The following is a 19,106-nucleotide window of genomic DNA, read 5'->3' on the forward strand; positions in this document are numbered from 1 at the left end:
AGAAAGATAAACTACAGCATTTGCTCATTTCTCCATATGAAGTTAAAATAAAATATCTGCTGAACTACAACCCTGACAGGTTTTTGTATTTGAGGATGTTTCCCTTGTGTACCTGCCAGGATTCCTATTGCACGCACGTGTAGTCAGCATTATAACAGCTGATGAAACAATGAATGCGTGCTGAGGTCTCCTTTTTTGGCCTTTCTTCTTTATACAGTGTCCTAAGAAACAGAGCACAGGTTAGAAAAGTGGTGATTAAATTAACCAAATCTCAAGGTCTACTGAAGAATATTTTAGTGCTGTGAATATAGTTCTGAGGTTGCAAGGGCTTAACTGAGATTTAATAATGAAAGACTATGTAAATAAAACCACCGTGGTAAAATTCACACAGAGCATTTCCAAAGGTGGTGAAATCTTTTTTAGGAGAACATAAAATATCTCCAGCTTCAAAGGGCAGGGATTCAAAAATTTGTCTGTTACGTTGCCTTACATGCATGTGCTATTTAAATAAAGCATTTGCAAACTTGCTAGTCTGGAATTTGATTTTTTCAACACTGTCATCCAATAAATAGTCATATTCTAACACCTTGTGGCTGTTTAAACAGTGGCTTAAGGAAGCATGAGCTTAAGAATGACTGACATTAGACCTACTGTAAGTCATTATTCCAGGAAGGATTTGACATGACAGTCAACAGGAAAAGAATTATGATCAATGTCAAAGACATTCATTTTTCCTTTTAACAGGGAATACCTCATTTTTGGCTGACTCTGCTTCCCTTTTACTTTTCATTCCCTGTTGGGGCTAAAATATTCAGCTGGGCATTTGAGAGTCTGGGAAAAGTGCTTTCTGGGAAACCACAAAATTTTGATTTATTTCTTATATTCCCTAAGCAACAACTATTTTGGAAATCCAGATGATTTGTGCGTGACAGGTTAGTGATTTAAGTTCACGGTGTTACAACATAATAAGCTGTAAAGTTCAGCTATGCTTCTTGATAAACCTGTTGCTTTGCAAGTTATTGAATCTACTGCCACACAGTTCAGTACTGCCTTCAAATAATGGGACTTTTTAGATGGATGAAGAAATAATATGTCTGTCTGTTGTGAATTGCTCAGAAGGCAAACTTGGTGTTTTGTCTGCTTTTTAAAGCTTACATTTCTTGTTAATTCTATCTTTGGATGTTATTCAAAATTACTGTATTAGTCATACCACTATTATATAAAGATTCTATACAGTGTTTTTATTATTTCTCTACTTGGTGAAGAGTTACAAGAAACTTGAAAAGAAGCAGTTATTATTGAACATACTTGATCATAAACTAGAAATTTTAAAAATGCCATTTATTCTGATGTAGGGTACCTCTTTCTCAGCAGTAGATGCAGTGTTTCTGTTTGTGGATGAGTACAAAAATGGGTGCAGGTCATCACATAAACAGCTGCTCTGTATAAGAGGCCTGTAGGTTTTCTTGTAGCTTGAGCCACACTTCAGATGATCTGCAGGCAAGCAAATTTTCTGATCTGAGTTTTGCACATTATCCAAAGTCAAGACTCTGGCTATTAACTATAAGTATTGTCTTCATTTTCTTGCAAGGAAGGAAGTAGGGACTAAAGAAGTTGGAGTCTTAAGCAGATGTTGAAACAGAGACTGTTCTCTTAGGGAATTCCAGCTTTAAATATTATTTGTGAACTTCCTTGCCTGAGAGTAGGATTATCTCAGACTTTACTATTTTGTTACTGGTTTGTGTGTGTATAATCTTAATTATTTTGCTGTGTGATCTTAGTGTTCCCTTCATCAAGATGAGACTGTATCGTTTGTCCTAGAGTTTCCCTGTGCAGTCTGCAGGGAGTTAAGCGTAACTTGTTGGGAATGTTAATGGAAGTTGTGCATAATTTGCCCGTGCATCACAGTGAAATTTACCCTTAGGGGTTACTGAGCCAGTGAAAACTCTACCGGGTGCCAGAGGACTGACGAAACCATCAGATTATCTTAATGACAGATTTACACTCTCCCTGTGTTCTGTACTCTTCCGAGTTTGTGACTCTGATTTATGAAACTTTGCAAACCCAAGTCCTTCCGGCTGTACAGTGACTTTGTGGTGCTTCTCATAGGGGTCAGGCTTTACTGTGGTGAGAATGTGTGGTCAAAATAGCTCATACACTGAAAATTATAAGGTGCATTTTGTGTTAATAGACTGCTAACCTCAATGGTCACAGGTAACTACATTTCAACGACATAATGCTTGTATTATTAATAAATACTGAAGCCTAGGAAATTAAAAACCTTCAATGAAATGTGGAAGATAGTTCCTGTATCAGAAAGAGACAATAAAGGGTGTTGAAAGAAGGAGGTGAGTCCCTGACATAAGGTCTCCAATCTGTATACTTTTGTTTCTCAATGCCTGAAACAATACATTAGGAGCTAATAAATTAAAGAAATATTGTTACTTTTGCTGTTCAAAAGGCAAGTGATCATTCACATAAACTCAGTCACAAGGTAAATGACAATTAGTAGAAAAGTTTGACACTTAGCAGTACATGATTTTCCTGCTTATAGTTCTGCAGAAATCTCAGTTATAGCCCAGTGCTATTCTGTGCTTTTTTGAAAAAAAAAGCTATTAGTGTGTTTAGAGTAACTTTTCCATAATGAAAAAGCCGGTATCTGTGACAGATTACATTACTCCACACACCTGCATTTGCTCTGAACCTGCTAGCCTGATAAATTGATAAGTTGGTCATATGTTGTTTTAAAAAGGCAAAGAACGTAGTTCCTAATAAAAGAATGCTACATATTTCTTCTAAAAGGTTAAAAAGTATTTCTCAGGGCTCTTAAATTACCATATTCTGATACCAGGGGAAAATAAAACCTGGGCTTAGAGTCGTGTTTGTACTTAGAGGGCTTTCCGGACAGGAAGGCAATCTTGATGCAATTCAGTAAGCCACAATACCAGTGGGGCATCACAGGTGAAAAAATTGCAGCTGTACCCCTCACCACAATGTATTACAACTGTACAGTGGAATATTTCCTGTACAGAAATAGGGCTTGGTTAACTTTGTTTCCCAAGAGTAGATCACATTAAAATGTTATAAAATCATGATTTCCTGCATTTGAATACTTGTGGTTTCTCAACTGGTTCCAATATTACAAAAGGTTTTTTTTATAGCTTCTATTAGTTGAAGATGTATAGAAGCTTTTTTTCCAAAGTCAGCTAAAAGGAAGTTATGTATTTTTAAAGAACAACTTTTCTCAGAAGACAAGAGTTTTCTTTCACATCTTTTCATTACAACTCTATTTGATATTTATTTAATAAACTGCAGGACAGATGTAAATTTAAATAAAATGAAATAAATATACTAATAGGACTATTAGTATATATGTTTAATGGAGTTGAAAGAGCCATAGTATATGTTATTACTCAGATAGCCTAATAGTAGTTCTTTTCATTAGTCAGCCAAGACCTCACTACAGATAAAGGAAAAATTAAATTAAGCAGATATTGCATATTAAATTTTAGGGTAAGTATTTGTGATTTAAATGTCCTAGCTTTAGTACCAAATTTATTTTTTAAAAAATTCAAAAAGAAGCAAAACAATTATGTGAAGAAATAATATGACATAATTTTGAAAAACATCTCCAGTGGGTGTCTGATTATTCCAGAGTGTTGAAAATTGAATGTACCATAGTGGAATATATTTTACTGCCTGAAATATATAGGTATGTAACACTTCAAACTACTGTCAAAAAGTACAGAAAACTGTAATGAAAATACAAAGGAGGCTGAGGTGGTTGGGGCAGCAAATACTTTGTACAACTAAATAATTTTAATCCTAGTATTACTGCTAATCCTGAAACTACTTATAGGAGGCTATATTTTTATCTCACTGTAAACCATCTCTCTTTTTTTGGTGGTTTGGTTGTTTGGTTTTTTCCTTCATGAAATGGGGATATAGGTGGTCTGTAGCTGTGCCAGGAAAGTCTGTTTTCTACACAGATACGATACAATCTTAGCTCTGAGGAGGGTTAAAAAATATTATCTAACAGGCAAGTGGTTTGTAGCATGATTTCACACTGTCAATCACACAAAATACACAGGAATGTGGATGTTGAAGTATCCTACATTTGCCCAAAGTGTAGGTGTTCCATTGGACAGATTGAATTGTGTATGTTTTGCAAACCAGGCATATTACAAAGTTCTATTCTACTTAATACTATTTTTCTTTTGAGCATATTTTCTACATGTTATATTATTTTTCTGCAGAGTTCTTTTGCTAGTTTTATATAAATAATACTTCAAAATCAAATTTAAAAGTAATGTTCCTAGTAGTTATTGCCAAGACTTTTTTCCTTATAAAAATCTGTGTAAAACTTTTTATTTCCTGCTACTGCAACTTCTGTTCACCTAATGAGAGAATTATATTTTTAAGACAGTTGGCCCTAAACCAGCAAAATATCTTAATAAAAGAATAGCTTTATTGCAGAGCAATCAGTTTATTCATGCTCAGGAAGCTGGAGTCAAAGGCGCAGTCTGGGTTGGTGTCTGACTCAGAGTTCTAGTTTGTGTTGTGTTCTGCCTCATTCACTGAGGTGGCCCTGCTTGGAGAAGATAAAACACACACACACTTCCTGTCTTCTGTGTGCATGTTTTCTGCAGTAGTTGTTTCTGGACCAAGAAAAGCTTAATTTCCAAGAGGAAGCGCCCACGATCTGAGGGACTGAGATTCAAGAAATGAATATATCTTCTGTAAAAGCTTCTTTTCTAGCAAATACATCAATCAAAAGGAAGCATCACTGAAAGAAACATTAGGCACCCAGCTGTTAATATCTATCTTTCTTTCTCAACTGGACAAGATGTATTTTCCAGCCTAAGATATTTAGCATGTATTTGAAGTTCACTTTTTTATACCGAGTTTTAAAATCATATGTTTCAGTAGTTAATACTGAAGGCATAATACTTTTATACATCCTTCATTCAACAACCTGGCTGATGGCTATAGCTTATTCCTACAGACAAAAAGATGTTTATGAAAAAGATGGGATTAGTTAAGAAATGGAGATATTTTAATTATTTCTCTCCTAGCTGGAAATTATGTTCATGTCTGAGACCTGTCTGAGTTTGTTAGCCTTGTGACAGAATGTGTATTGAATAACAGCTATGATCATTTATGGTAACATGGCAGGTTGTGGAAGTCCACTGATGTTGGCTCTCTGCTCAGCTGTAGAAATGTACCTGTACAAAGATAAGTGGTGTGCACCCAGCACTTTTCAAGTCCAAATTAGCTATGAGCCCTAAAGCTGGGAGGATAACATCAGCTCACAGGAAGACATAGAAGCATGTTGTCATCTTGAAATTCTTTAAAAAGCACTTAGGGGTCAACACTCATCTTTCTATCAAGTCTTAATATTACACATAACCACTAGTGGGAAAAAGGAGTATCTGTGAAACACAAGGATAAAATTAACAACACATCATTAACAGACTGTGTAGCATTTATTGGCCCACTAGTTTCCAAGTAGTAATTAAATTATTCTGGTACTGATAATGTGTGACACAATATATGATGAATAAGAAAAAACACAATCACATTGTTTTGCTTTAGTGGTACTACTTCATGTAGGTTACTAACATTATACTGTCTTGCTGATAGGTTAACAAGTATGAAGGAAATTACTTGAAATATGCAGGGTTTTAAGAGGATTTTCAGGTTTCACATTGTTTGGCCTTTTTTTTGGGAGTGATGTGTAGGTTGGAGGTTTTAGCTCTGCTCAAATCAGAGATGTTTTTCATAAATGTGTTAGTGTAATATACATGAAAATTTTTGTCTTAAAATAGAGTGAAACAGGATTCAGAGAAAACAGGAATCTTCTCTCTTCTAACTAAAAAGATTCTTGCTCCAAGGCAACTGTTTCTGAAAGTTATTGGTTTGTGTCATGTACTTTGCCAATACCCCATTTTCCTTCTTCTTCCAACCACTGCCATGCCATTTTCAGATCTCCAGTGTCTACAGTTCACAGCAGGAAAGAGAAAAAGGAGCAGCCTTAAATTTCTCTGCTTAGAGTTTGGGCTGTTTCATACAGCTTTTCATTTCTGCTTCTAACCTCTGTTGTTAAACAGAGGCGCTGCTGAAAAATAAACTATTTGACTGTGGTTTTGTTCCCTATTGCCATTATCATCCTTCTAAATAAGTGTTTTTGCCACAGTGTGTGGTTTTCTAGCAACACAGAGCTTGGAGATGCTTGGTTAAAGCTGAGCTCATGGTTAAATAATACAGGTGAATATAATCACTGCAATTAAAACTGTCCTTGAGCGCTATGGAAGAAGACAAAAAGCTGCAGGGAAGTGTCTGCTGGAGAACCAAGCTTGTTGTTTAGCAAAAAAATTAAATTTGCTTTGTTTGTGTTTGCTTTTATAGAGGCAGCCCTAGTGGTTACATTTTCTAAGAGGTAACAATTATATGAATTATAGCTTAGGTTTTGTTCAAATATTTTGAGGTAAAACCATACTTAATTCGACATGTGGGGAATTTTTTTTGTTGCAGCTAGTTCACTTATTCCCACTGTTAATGATTCAGTTCTGGCATTATAACCCCTTTCCAGGCTTTCACAACTATTATTTTTGGCAGCTGATATTGCCCAGAGCTACCATCTTTCCTTAAACTTATCCAGATCAGGCATTAGTAATAAAGCCCCTAGAAAAAATAAAGCTAGATATGTAGAAATCAAAGATTCTAAGTCAACTAAGTCTTTTGCAAGCTTCAAACTAGAAAGCTTACAGTTAGTGTAGTTCCAAAGCATGAGCTGTATTTTATGAAGGAAATCACATAATGTGTGTCCTTGATTTCTTATCTCAAATGTGCAGATGACACTTTGAAACATAGTGTCTCTTGCTCTGGTAGATTTCTTGACATATTACGACATAGTTAGAAAAAATTGTAAACAAAATAATGAGGAATAATCTTCTACTTGCTGACCAGTCTGCATTAACTGTTCCATGATGTTTTTTCTGGCTACTCACACTGCTGAGTTCAGCAATCATTCCTGTGCCTTTCCAAATTTCTTATAATTTATTTTAGAAGTTGTCCTGCACTACAGAATCACAGGATGGGTATGGCTGCAAGGGTCTGCAGTGGATCCTCTGGTCAGACTTCCCTATGGAAGAAGGGTCATCCCAGAGCACATGGCACAGCATTGCTTCCAGGTGGTTCTTGAATATCTCCAGGGGGACTCTGCAATCTCTCTGAGTCACCCACACAATAAAGTTCTTCCTCATACTCAGATGAAACTTCCACTGTGTTAGTTCATACCACAGACCACAGCCTGAAGATGAGTTACCAAGTTATTACTTCTTTGTGGCATAATTGTTTTCATCATTTTGCTTTGCCATCTTTTCCTCAAGAGGAGTTTCAATACATCTACAGCCTAATCAGTGGGTGGAAATACTGAAGGCCTTTTTTTTTATATAGATAGGATGTGTGAAATCCAGTTTAGGTTTTTTCAAGTTTTGCTCTGCCTTTATTTTGAATCTTTATTTTTAATGTCTCTATATTATTTTCATCTATCCTCACTGATAGTTTTATGGTTTTTGTAGTGTAGTGCCGCTTTAAAAATTGCCTTACAGTGCTCTTGAACTTGTTCTTCCAGCTCATTAATCTAGTGGTAATAGAATTCATCATCTTACTTAGCCTCCTTTAAAATCCCTGTTACTTTCTATTCTAATGCAATTTTGTGAGCTTCTGCTTAAGGAAGGTGTTTTGTTTTGAGATGTAATCAAAGAGAAATAAATATCCTACCTATAATAGCTTTGTGAGACTTTCATTGCTCATGTATTACTCAATAACATTGATAAGAAAAGGTAATTCAGATTTTGACAGACATTAGGAAGCACAAGACCAAACTAAGTATTCAAATATATTTAATCAGGTTCCTAAAATAATGCCAAGGTATTTTAAGGATTGAGATTTAAAAGTATGAAGAAATGAATATGGCTGTATGTAAAGTATCTATGCAACCATGAAAGGCTGCAGCCATTTGTCAGAAATGAAACATATCCTTTTATAATTATGTAATTCCAAGACTTCATGCTAAAGGAAATATGCCAAGTATTACAATATTTAACTAAACTCAAATGTTTTATCACCAGTGGAGTTTGTGAAGGTTTAAAAAAGGAAGTATGTGAGTGTGAATGGCTCCACAATGTAGTATTAAAGACAGCAGATGATGGAGGAGGCTCTTTATGTGTTCCTAGTTAACATAGGGGAGTTCTTTGGATGTATCCAAAGTATCCATAATTGGAGGGTAGGAACATTGCTATGGTAGTGTAGCAGCCTTGAGTGTTTGACCACAGGCATTAAACACTCAAATAACTTAACACTGAGAAATTCTGAAAAAAATCTAAAAGTCTAGTGGCACTGAGAACACAAAGAATTGCTTTAGAGTGACTTTGAAATATGGCCACAAACTAATGTGGTATTTCTTATTGCACTATTTACAGTTAGCAGCAGAGAACCGAGAAAGATATTTTCTGGCTCATCAAGCCCAGCCTTCTCCCATTGGGACAATGCTTATTATTTTCTCCATCTAATTAACAAATCGAGCTTTTAGAAGTAGCTCTCATGAGCACCAAGGCTGTCCTTGCATGTCACTATCTTTTTTCTGTACATTTTCTAGCCTTACACTTTATTCATAGGGCAACTCAATTTTGACACAACATTTCTATAAAGCTTTCTTCTATTAAATATTTCTCTTCTGAGGTGTCTGGATGGAACAATTATGTTCCTGTTGTGTTCCTGTTGTTTCATTTCATTTAGTCTTCAACTCTCCCCAGCAAGAGTTAATACAGTTTTAAGATGAAGAATTGGAAACATGACATACTTCAGATGAGTCCCCACTGATGTCTTATGCAAGTCAATTAATATTTGCCCCTCACTTTTGGAAATATGTCACCTGACGTCTCTCAAGATGGTATTTGCTTTTTCCAGGCTTCATCATACTGCCTCACACTCTTCCAGCTGACATTTACAGATCTTCACCCTTTCCAATTGAACATGCAGCTTATAAACAAATGTATTATCTTTACATGTGTGACATGTGGGTTTTGATGTTAAAATAATCCCTTTTTCTCACACACTAGTCTTCAAAATTAAAGCAGCTCTCCTGATTGATACTGCAGTGGTACTCTGTGTTACATACATTACTGGCATCAGAGGTTTACTGACAGTTATCAGATAATTTCTTTTTGTCCTACATCTTGAATTAAAAAAAATTTAGAGACTGTGGTTGCTTTTTTCAGTTTTCACATATCATAGTGGCTTGACAAATGTAGTTAAAATCCACCTTTCAGGCTCTGTGGTTCCACATGTTAATTCCTCCAGAATTCTTTGGTGATTATTTATGTTCCTTTGCCCTCCCCAGCTTGAACCATTGAGCTCCCTGAATTTTCCTTCTTAACCTTCATTCCTGTTAATTAATCAGCTTACTGTCATCTCCATCTGCATTATAATCTTTACTGAATAACATGGAAGAATGCTTACAAAACTTTTTCTAAATTTATTTGCATCTCTGCCACATTCTTACTTTTTTCCCAGTTATTTATGTATGTATGTCTATACACAGGGATAAAACAGGTAATAACACATACATATGCAATTTTTTCTTACTATTTGCTTTATGTCAGCTTGACTTTTAGTAATCTTGAGTATGTACAGCTGCCATACCTGTGGATTTCTGCATCTTAATTCTAAAAACTTCATAGCTGACTGAATTTACATTTGTTTTAAATTCATATTCTCATTCACTTTCTTGCTATTACCAAAAAAAAAAAATAAGGAAAAAAGACACCTAGAGTACAACCCTTTAGGATCTGTACTTTTATTAAAATTGATTTTCTATTGCCTATAGAAATGTCTGTAATAACTTTCTCTCCAATTCAGTGATACATCCATACAAGTGGATTATTTACAGATTTAAATTTAGGGCTGTAATTAAACAGAAGCCATTATGTATTTATTTGGTTTGATTTGCCTTTACTTGTCTAAATAGTCCTTGAAAGAAAAGATCAAGTGCTTACAAGTTCTTCATTATTTCACCCAGGGTTTTTAGCAATGTGTTGGCCCACCACAAAGTGTTGTGTTGTCCATTATAATTTTTTCTCTGCATCACTGATTATTTTAATAAACTTATATTTTTGTTATGTAATAAAACAAAAACAATGAGTTTTAAAAAAATTAATGGTGACTAGAACATCTTTGATACCATGATGTGTAGACATCTGATGGGTTTTTTGGCTTCATAATACAAATAATGTTCAGGTTAATTATCTTTGTTATTCATGGTTTCCTGTGCAACAAGCACCTATTTCTGTGGTACAGAGGAAAAGAAAGTTGGAAGTGTAAGTCTGCAATGATGTTCTAAAAGCATTTTAATTTAAGTCAAGGCAGCGCAAGATCTGAGTAATGGTTACAGTCAAGACTTTCTATATGACCATTTACTTTTATTTAGTTTAATTAGTTTTACACTTTTAACATGTGGATTAAACTGCATTATATTTGCAATCAAGCACAAACTGATTATGCCTTATCACATTATTATACCTTTTATCACAGGTTCCTTGCAGCTTGGAGTACTGGGATGAGCTTCAGAAATCATTTGTTGCATTCCGGGAATTCAGTCTGTCAGAAAGCAAAGTCTGCGAGCTGCAGCTGCCCAGTGTCAGCCTTGTGAACGATCAGAAGGAGCTCATAGCCTCTGACCTGTGGAGGATTGTCCTCAACAGCAGCCAGAACGTGGCTGATGACCAAAGGTAATTTTAAAGGAGGAGGGATAAAGACATCCAATGCCACACTCCTGAGAAATCTGTTTCAAGAAACTTAGAGAAGTTAAGATACTTTTTTTATATGTGATAAGAGCAGTTAGTCCTGTACGAGCTTCAGACTGTACCTCATCTTCACAGAACAGCATGGACTGTGCACTAAAAGAGCTTTCCTTTAGGTTCATAGGCATCATAACCATCCCGTTTTTTAATACAAGGCTTACTGAAAAGTGCAAACACCTGAGGTCCTGAGACCTCTTAGCTGCGCCAGGCAGTAAAATCAGCTAATTAACAAAAGAAGGCTTAAATGCAATCTGTCCTATAAAGTAGTAGTAAACATTCTTCTTTCATGAAATACTTTCACATCACCTTGATTCTCTCCTCAGTTCAAGTCAACAACTATTTTAAAGATACTGAACAAAATGTTATTATTTCAATAGTATTGCATTATTATTCACACAGATTGCTTACTATGCTAAAAGGAAAAAAAACATAATCAGTGCTTTTTAAACACTGGGGATCCATTTTTCATTATATTTACAGTTAGAAACACTATGTAATGACAGATATTCACTGTGTTTGCATTCATTCCATTTTGGTTAGTATGTAGAGTAAAAAAAATAAGTACAAGTTCTGTCTAGAAACAGCAATGGAATTGCTTTCAAAGACCTGCTTAACATTTTATATTTAGAGCAGAAAACCCAAAATTACTCTTTTGGACCATTGGTATTTGCTGATTCTTACTGCTTGTTTATGAACCCAAGCTTCAATGAGTATGTAGCATCCATGTATGTGTTGAATGAAGCTACAGAATTCAAAGAAATCAGGGAATATAAGCATGGCTAACAAAATCAATGAAGAAAATTAAACATCTGGTTTCCATTAATAGTATCAGGTTGGAAATGATTTCTTGATGTTAATTGTGAAAGAATGCATTTTCATCATTGAGAAGTTAAGTGTTTTAGACAAGGTTAATTCCTCTGAATGTGGGACCCTGGCAGAATTGCCTTCCTGGTCAGCTTAACACCACAGAAATGTGAACTCGGTGGGAACTGGAAATGATGTAGTGAAATTTAGTAGATTTTTTTTTTTCATCAAGGCATTTAGCACTGTAGTCATGTTGTTTTCTGCTGGAATAGGATTTATCACTAGATGCAGTGTTTCATTCAGGGAGCTCTGATAAGCTAATGAGCTGTAATTGTTCAGAAACAACAGGAATTAAACTGAAGCATTTGCAGTTCACTGCGCAAGGACTGCCAGAGATGAATGAAGGCAGCAAAAAATATTTACCTCACTGCTGAAGCATTTGAAGGTAAATAAACAGAAGAGAAAGAGGGAAGTCAAAGGAAAATTCCTTGAACTGACACCTACCTGTCCAGAGGCTGCAGTCACTAGTCCTGATACTTTTGTTAGCCTGGGGAATTCATAATAGCTTTAAGAAGTGTAGCTTATACCTACATGAACTAACAGTAGATTGGAAATTTAAAGATTTGTATAGGTCAGGGTGAGCTCCAGAAGCCAGAAACCTGTGGGATATACAAGGAAACCCTCTGATTTGAATCAGGGGAGAGAAAAAGTTATATTCCCTGCCTCAGCAGTGTTTTTAATTTGGAGGCATGGGTATGTTCTCATGAGACCATACCTGGAGTACTGTATCCAGTTTTTGGAGCCTAAAATTAAGAAGGATCTGGACCTGCTGGAGTGATCCTGGAGAAGAGCCACAAAGATGATCAGAGGGCTGGAGCATCTCTCCTGTGAAGACAGACTGAGAGACTTGGAATTTTTCAGTCTGAGGAAAAGGCAGTTCTGAGGAGACCTTAGAATTTCAGAACCTAAGGAAAGATGGAGACTCTTTTCAAGGACATGTAGTGATAAGGGGGGATGGATTTAAGTTGAGAGAGGGCAGGTTTAGATTATATATTAGGAGCAAATTCTTCACTGTGAGGGTGGTGAGGCACTGGAATAGGTTCTCCAGAGAAGCTGTGGGTGCCTCATCCTTGGAAGTGTTCAAGGCCTGCCTGGGTGGGACTTTGACCATCCTGGTCTAGCGTAAGTTGTCACTGCCCTTGGCAGGGATATTGGAACTATGGTCTTTATGGTTCCTTCCAACCCAACCCTGTCTGTGGTTCTATGATACAAATTCAAACTGATCTCTAATTTCACACAAAGCTGCACTGCAAGTTTTCTTAAGGATGGCTGCAGGAAGGACTGGTGTGGAAGAAGTAGTCCTGACCAGTCAGGAGTGATCCTTCTCAGGAAACCTTCATAGGTCAAACCAAGAGCAGCTGTTCCTCAGATAGGCTTTGAGGCTTTGACCTACAGTGTTTGAGGCACAGTGGCTTTTTCTCAGAAACACAGAAACATCATGCCATGATACATCACTGACCTGGAGGTTTTGAGACAGAGCCCAAGGACTGAATGTGTATGGTTACAGCTACAGAACAAATTGAAGGTAATAGTTAAACCCTGAGGGGTCGTGTTATGTTAAAGGGAAGCCTTGTGTAGGAGATGGTGACAGAAACTGTGGACCTGCAGAGAACACAAACCTTTCTAGACGTCTAGTTGCTCATAGGAAGTCCATGTTGGAAGTAACTTTGCTGAAAATGCGGCTTCATCAAACATACTGCTGCTGGGATGGGTAATTTCTTCTCACCAAGCACTCTGAAATATGTTCTAGATTCGACTAAACCAAAAAATGCCTGACTTGGTTTTGAGAGAGACAGTGCCCAAAGTCTTGTTCCTAAAGCCAGCATTTAACATAGGATTTTGCAGACTTGTGGGAAGAGCCTCAAGGCTTAATGCCAGTGCTGAGGTAAACTAGGGAATTCTAATGCTGAAGGACCTTAGAGAGTAAGAAACAAAGGCTGTATAAAAGTTGAACCTCAGTTTTCCATTACACTTACAATGATTTGACATCAGTTACATGCTGCAACTGTATGATTGGTTAGCAATTGTAATGCACTATTAATTGCAAAGTATAAAAATGCTTAGTCTTGTTCAAGTTTATCTTCTTGGTCTGATGTTGCATTTTGGGTCAGACTCTAACCACTGCCATATGCATGCAGCTGCTGCTTGATGGTATTTTTTCCTTAAAATTCTGCAGGTTTTGTTGGGTTTTTCTTTTTGTGGTAACTCTGTGATATGCTAATTATTATTAGCAGAGAGCTGACCCATTGTGGTTTAGTGCTTTATTACTGATTCCTAACATTAGTTATAAAGTATGAAATTTAGGTGTCTCATGTGACAGGAAAACAAGGTTTGTGAGAAGATGTAGATTCAGCTGATACGATGAGCAGTAGCTGGCAGGGTGAAATAGAGCAGCCAGTAATGAATATGGGAATATGCAAAGATGTCATGACTCAAATCCCGTGGTATGCAAGCTCTTCTGAGATTGATCAGGAGCTAACTGGAAGTACAGAAATCAAGGAGCTGTCTGATGAAGGGCATAATATATACATGTAGGTTGGTTTTTTTTGAGAAATTTGCATCCTATTAATTATTTCTATGTATGTATATGGTTTGCACGAACATTTATGGAAGTTTATTCAATGAATGAGCAAATTTGAAGTACTAAGTGAAATAATTTAGCATCTCTTTGGGGATGTAGTATTTATGAAAGAAATCATATATGGCATAAATGACTGTTTATGGAAGACCTTAAAACAGGGGATTACAAAGAAATTATCACAGAATAAATTATTTTTATGAGTTGCATTTGGCTGTTGCAGGACTAACAAATCATAATTGAAATTACTTTTTAAGCTCTCTTTGGTTGGTGAGACACTAAAGCCCCTTCCTGGTTTGGTTGGGAATGATTTATACTTTTTTTTTTTTTTGTTTAAGGGGGTTGCATTACAAGATGCTTTGTATATTTGTGCATCTTCTGTGTAATTTAAACAGTATTTTTATCATTACTGACATATTAATATAAAATAGTAATTGAAAGTGCCTTAAGATACAAACCATGAAACAAGTACAAAAACTTTTAAATAAGCCTTAAATTGCTACTTTTTAGAAATTCAAGTGAGGAATCGTGATCATGTTTCTTGCTAATTGTTTCAGTTTTTATTCAAAGTAAATGATGTACTGGATTTTGACCTCTAACAATTTGGGTTCAGACCAGTATTTGAGTCATAAATTAAATGAGTTAAGTGGTCTCTTTCTTCTTCCCAGTGGATATTTTCCCATGTTGTAGTTTCATCACAAATGGCAGTTTTGGTTTAAATATTTCTCTCTTAAAATAACAAGAATAATGAAGGTCACTGCTAAGTCATTGTTCTCAGCTGCCATATGTTTAACTTGAGCTGCTTTGCAAGATGTGAAATATCATAATTTATATTACTTCAAATGTAGATATTTTCCATTTTAAATATTCTGATATTTCCCAGCACTTAATAAAGAAAAAAGAAAAAGAAAAAAAAATCTGGTAATAAAGTCAGGTCAGTTTTATTTTTAATTTCCTCTGCTTTTGTCACATTCCTGCTTTAGTATGATGTGCCAAACACAAAGCAGTAGAATCTGGTTCTTCCTCTTCTTTCGCAGCTGAAAAATTGTGGACAGTCCACACTTCACTTTGTAGGTCCAAGGAAGCCAAGAATTGTGGGGGTGTTTTTGTATTGTATTCACTTGATGAACAAATTTGTGTTTCACAATTGCATCTTCTTCTGATATTAATGTTCCTACTCTTGTTCATCAAGACTTAATAGACATTTTCCTGTATTTTCATTTAACACTGCTTTATTGCTGTTTGTGCAAAACATGTGATAAAGGGCTGCATTTTTTTTTCTTTTCATGCTCTCTGCAAAGTTAAAGGAGAAAGTGGCAGTGCTGCAGGTCTGATGGAAGCCTACCTAGGCAAAAATTTTAAATGGGATTCAATTTCAAATCAGGGTCATGATAGTTACTACAGTTCGTCTTTAAAAACTGTTTATTTATATTATGACTTTTTATTATAGTAGGGTTTTTTTAAAGAAAATACTATAATAACTTGATTGCTGCTTTTAGCTTATTTTGTGCTGTAGCTGACTTATACTGTTACTGTACTCTTATTTTCATAATGACATGGTGGCTAAAATTCAGAATATTGTTTCTGGTTGAGTAAAAATCAAATGGACCCACTCACAGATAAAACAATTACACTTCAGAAAAAGTCTTGGCAGATAGGAAAGCAGTGGTGAAAGATCCTTGTTGCAGTTCTTTTCAGATGGTTCCTAGAAGGCTATTTTCTCACTGTAGAGATGGTGGTTTAGGATGCTCTGTCCTGCTCCTCTCAGTCCCCCACTGCCAGTGCTTGTCCCTTCCTGGCAGGGGAGAGGATGCAAGGCCAGTTCTGTCCCATGGGGCAACTTTGTCCAACCCTCATTTGCTATTTCTCTCTTGTTAAGTTTTTAAGCTGGTTGGACTCTTGAATTTTGCAAGGTTTCCGTGTTGGGCCTTTTTGGTTTCTAAGGTGGCTCCATCAGGAAACAAAAAGCAGCTTTGAATCCTTTTGTTCCCAGCATTTTAAGTTATTGAGTATTACCTCTCTGTGGTCTGTTGCTTGTGGGGCAGAAAAAATGGAGAAAAAAATTGGCTAAATGCGTTACAATATTTCCCTGGTGTGAAGCTCCTGCCACATTTCCTTCTGCATCAGGCATGTTCTGTTGCTCTGTCATCATGGTGTTTATGAGTGAGAAATTACAAAAGTTCCACCACACTAAAATGCTCAATAAATAAAAAGCAGATATATAAATTTTACTAAATAATAAATTGGAAGGTTTTGTTTGGTTTTTATGCTATGAAAATAGGCATCTCCAAAATACATCAAAAGAAATAAAAATGCATAGTCACTGATAGATGAGTCAAGAAATAGGTTTCTGAGGACAATAAATATATATTGTCAGAATAAACCTCAAATATCAGAAATAGATTTCCTTCCTCTTTACTGCAATCAGTGTTACAGCTGTTCATGAAATCAAGTCTTAATTCAGAATATCAAGGTGCAATTAGTTTTTTTTAAAGTTCTTCATAGTTTGGTTAACATTTGTTTGCTCTCATCTACCCCAACATAAAACTGTTTTCATTTCATATGTTCCTGAATTTCTGTTTCTAATCAAAACGCAACAAGCAAAACATCTTAAAATATTAATAGTTATTTTGAAAGAACTAACCAGTTTTTCAGATTCAAAAGCACTTAGTTGTCTAAATCAGCATATGAATTTTTGTCCTTTTGGATTTGGTTCCTTCCTTTGTTCCAGCAATCTAAGAAATATCCATGGCAGACAGAGCAAAGTAAAGCATCCTATTTCTCTGTTATCCAGTCCCACAGAGATTTTATCATGTGAACACAAAGAATAATTTTATTTCCAAAGGTGCCAGTTCTCAAAAGGCGTACAACACTGGTTTTGGAATGTAAACAAGCAATTTAAACAGGTAAAGAAGCACAGGAAAGCAGCTAAAATTCTGATTAAGTAATTTATCTTTCATATTTTCCTGGCCTAATCTATTCTTAGTATCTTGGCATGATTCTTTGATAATTAGCTAATCTTAGTTGGTTTTACTGCTGCGTAAGTATTTTATGTCCGCAGGCCTTAAGCTGGATTTAAGCTCTGTAAATAAATACTCTACTAGATAGTTACTGCAACACTAAATAATACTGATCCATTTACCTATCCATGGAATTCCATGCATTTGCAGCTGAATATTTTGAGTACCTACTATATTTGTGCATAATTTTGAAGTAAAACACATTGCATGATGAAAAACCCGGTCCTAAAAGCTTAAGGTATGTTGCTTGGAAAGCCATTGTTCACATCTAAACTTATGTTTGAATTTAAATTATTTTTTAAAATGTTAATGGAATTGGATTTATAGTGCTTTATAAAATCTAATGACTTTCTGACAAAAATATTAAGTTGACCTTAGTCCATCTTTCATTAAATTTTATTTTAAAAATAAAGATATTATTTGACTGAGGATGTGGTTCTAATTCTCTTGAATCAAATCTAAACTTTTAAACTAAAACTTTTGAGAGTCAAACTTCAAATGGAATGAGAGTAAGTTTTTGCTAAATTAGAAAGTTTATTTATACTTCTGTGGTGTCTTAGCAGGTTATAGAATTATGATGTAGTGTTAGTTCCTCTCAAGAGACTGAAAGATAATGCTTGGAAATTCATGGTGTTAGGAGCACAGCTATGAAAAAAAATCTGGAGGGTGGCACGTGAAATGTATAGTTAATATGTTAGTAAAGGGCTCCAGACTGAGCTTATAGTACTTGGATATAATTTTTGAATCATGATTTTAGAGTGAGAAGGGCAAAGGAAATAAAGCTTACAAAGACATGGGGTTCATACATAGAAGTAGTTTGGTGGTTGAAGTTGGTTTCCTTAAAATCAAGTGGAAAAAACCAAATTCTCTTGACCTTTCACCTCATTCTTATAGCTTTAATAACAATAATTACTCTGTTTAACCATTTCAACAATTAAAGATACCTGGCATATTTTGGTTTTATTTTCTGCAAATAGGCTTTGGGTTTGTGGTTCAAATATTTGTAAATTGAAAGCGTAGCTTGATAAAAGCATGGATGGATTGCAGTCTTGTCTGTTACGGTCTGCTTTGGAAAAAGTACAGACACTGGCATGAGCAGTTAAAATAAAACCATGATGTTGTCTGTGTCAGAGAATGAGTGTGGAACATCCTCAATTCCTGCTGTAAAGCTGCAAAATCCTGGAAGTGCTGAAGTACTACTTTGTTACCTTCCTTCTGCAGCTCAGAGAGTGAATCTGGCTCCCAAAGCGTGTGCGATCAGCTCGTGACCCCCACGGCATTAGCGGCCTGCACCAGGGTTGACTCCTGTTTTACTCCTTGGTTTGTGCCATCACTGAGTGTGCTGATCCAATTTACCTGTTTGGAAGTCCATCTATGCCATCATCTTGATCAACTTGGCACAGGTAGGTACTGCTTTATGGACAATAATAAAATCATAGTTCACGGATGCTGCTTAAGCACTCCTGCTCCGTGTAGTCCCCATTTCCTCATTCAAACAGGCATTCCTGCAACAAGCCATCACAAACAGCCACCAGTGGCTCAGGCTTCAGGGTGAAACCGATGACTTGTGTGCTCTGAGCCTGTGCACAGGGCTGGCAGTGAGGCTGGAGGAGCAGCCCCTTCCTGCCCCTGCAGTGGGTAACTGTAGAAGCCGTCTGTTTCCATAGTCTGATTAGGGACAGCAGGTGCCACTTCACTTTTGAGCCGTCTTAGTGAATGAATTTGATCTTTTACATTTTCCAGTGTATTAACAGTACTGTTAAAATACTTGAAGATTTT

The 19,106-nt window shown here is 36.0% G+C and overlaps 1 protein-coding gene across 7 annotated transcripts in view; it reads left to right on the top strand.

Annotated features, from left to right (window-relative positions):
• Window positions 1-19,106, top strand: part of VPS13B (vacuolar protein sorting 13 homolog B) — a 426,582-nt gene that overhangs the window by 352,618 nt on the left and 54,858 nt on the right. For all 7 annotated transcript variants that reach the window (XM_064392805.1, XM_064392810.1, XM_064392794.1 and 4 more), the window contains 2 exons: window positions 10,597-10,793; window positions 18,549-18,730. In XM_064392805.1, coding sequence (XP_064248875.1) covers window positions 10,597-10,793; window positions 18,549-18,730 — 379 coding nt within the window. The remainder of the gene's footprint in view (window positions 1-10,596; window positions 10,794-18,548; window positions 18,731-19,106) is intronic.

The sequence above is a fragment of the Passer domesticus genome, chromosome 1 (genome assembly GCF_036417665.1).
Source record: "Passer domesticus isolate bPasDom1 chromosome 1, bPasDom1.hap1, whole genome shotgun sequence".
Classification (NCBI taxonomy): Eukaryota; Metazoa; Chordata; class Aves; order Passeriformes; family Passeridae; genus Passer; species Passer domesticus.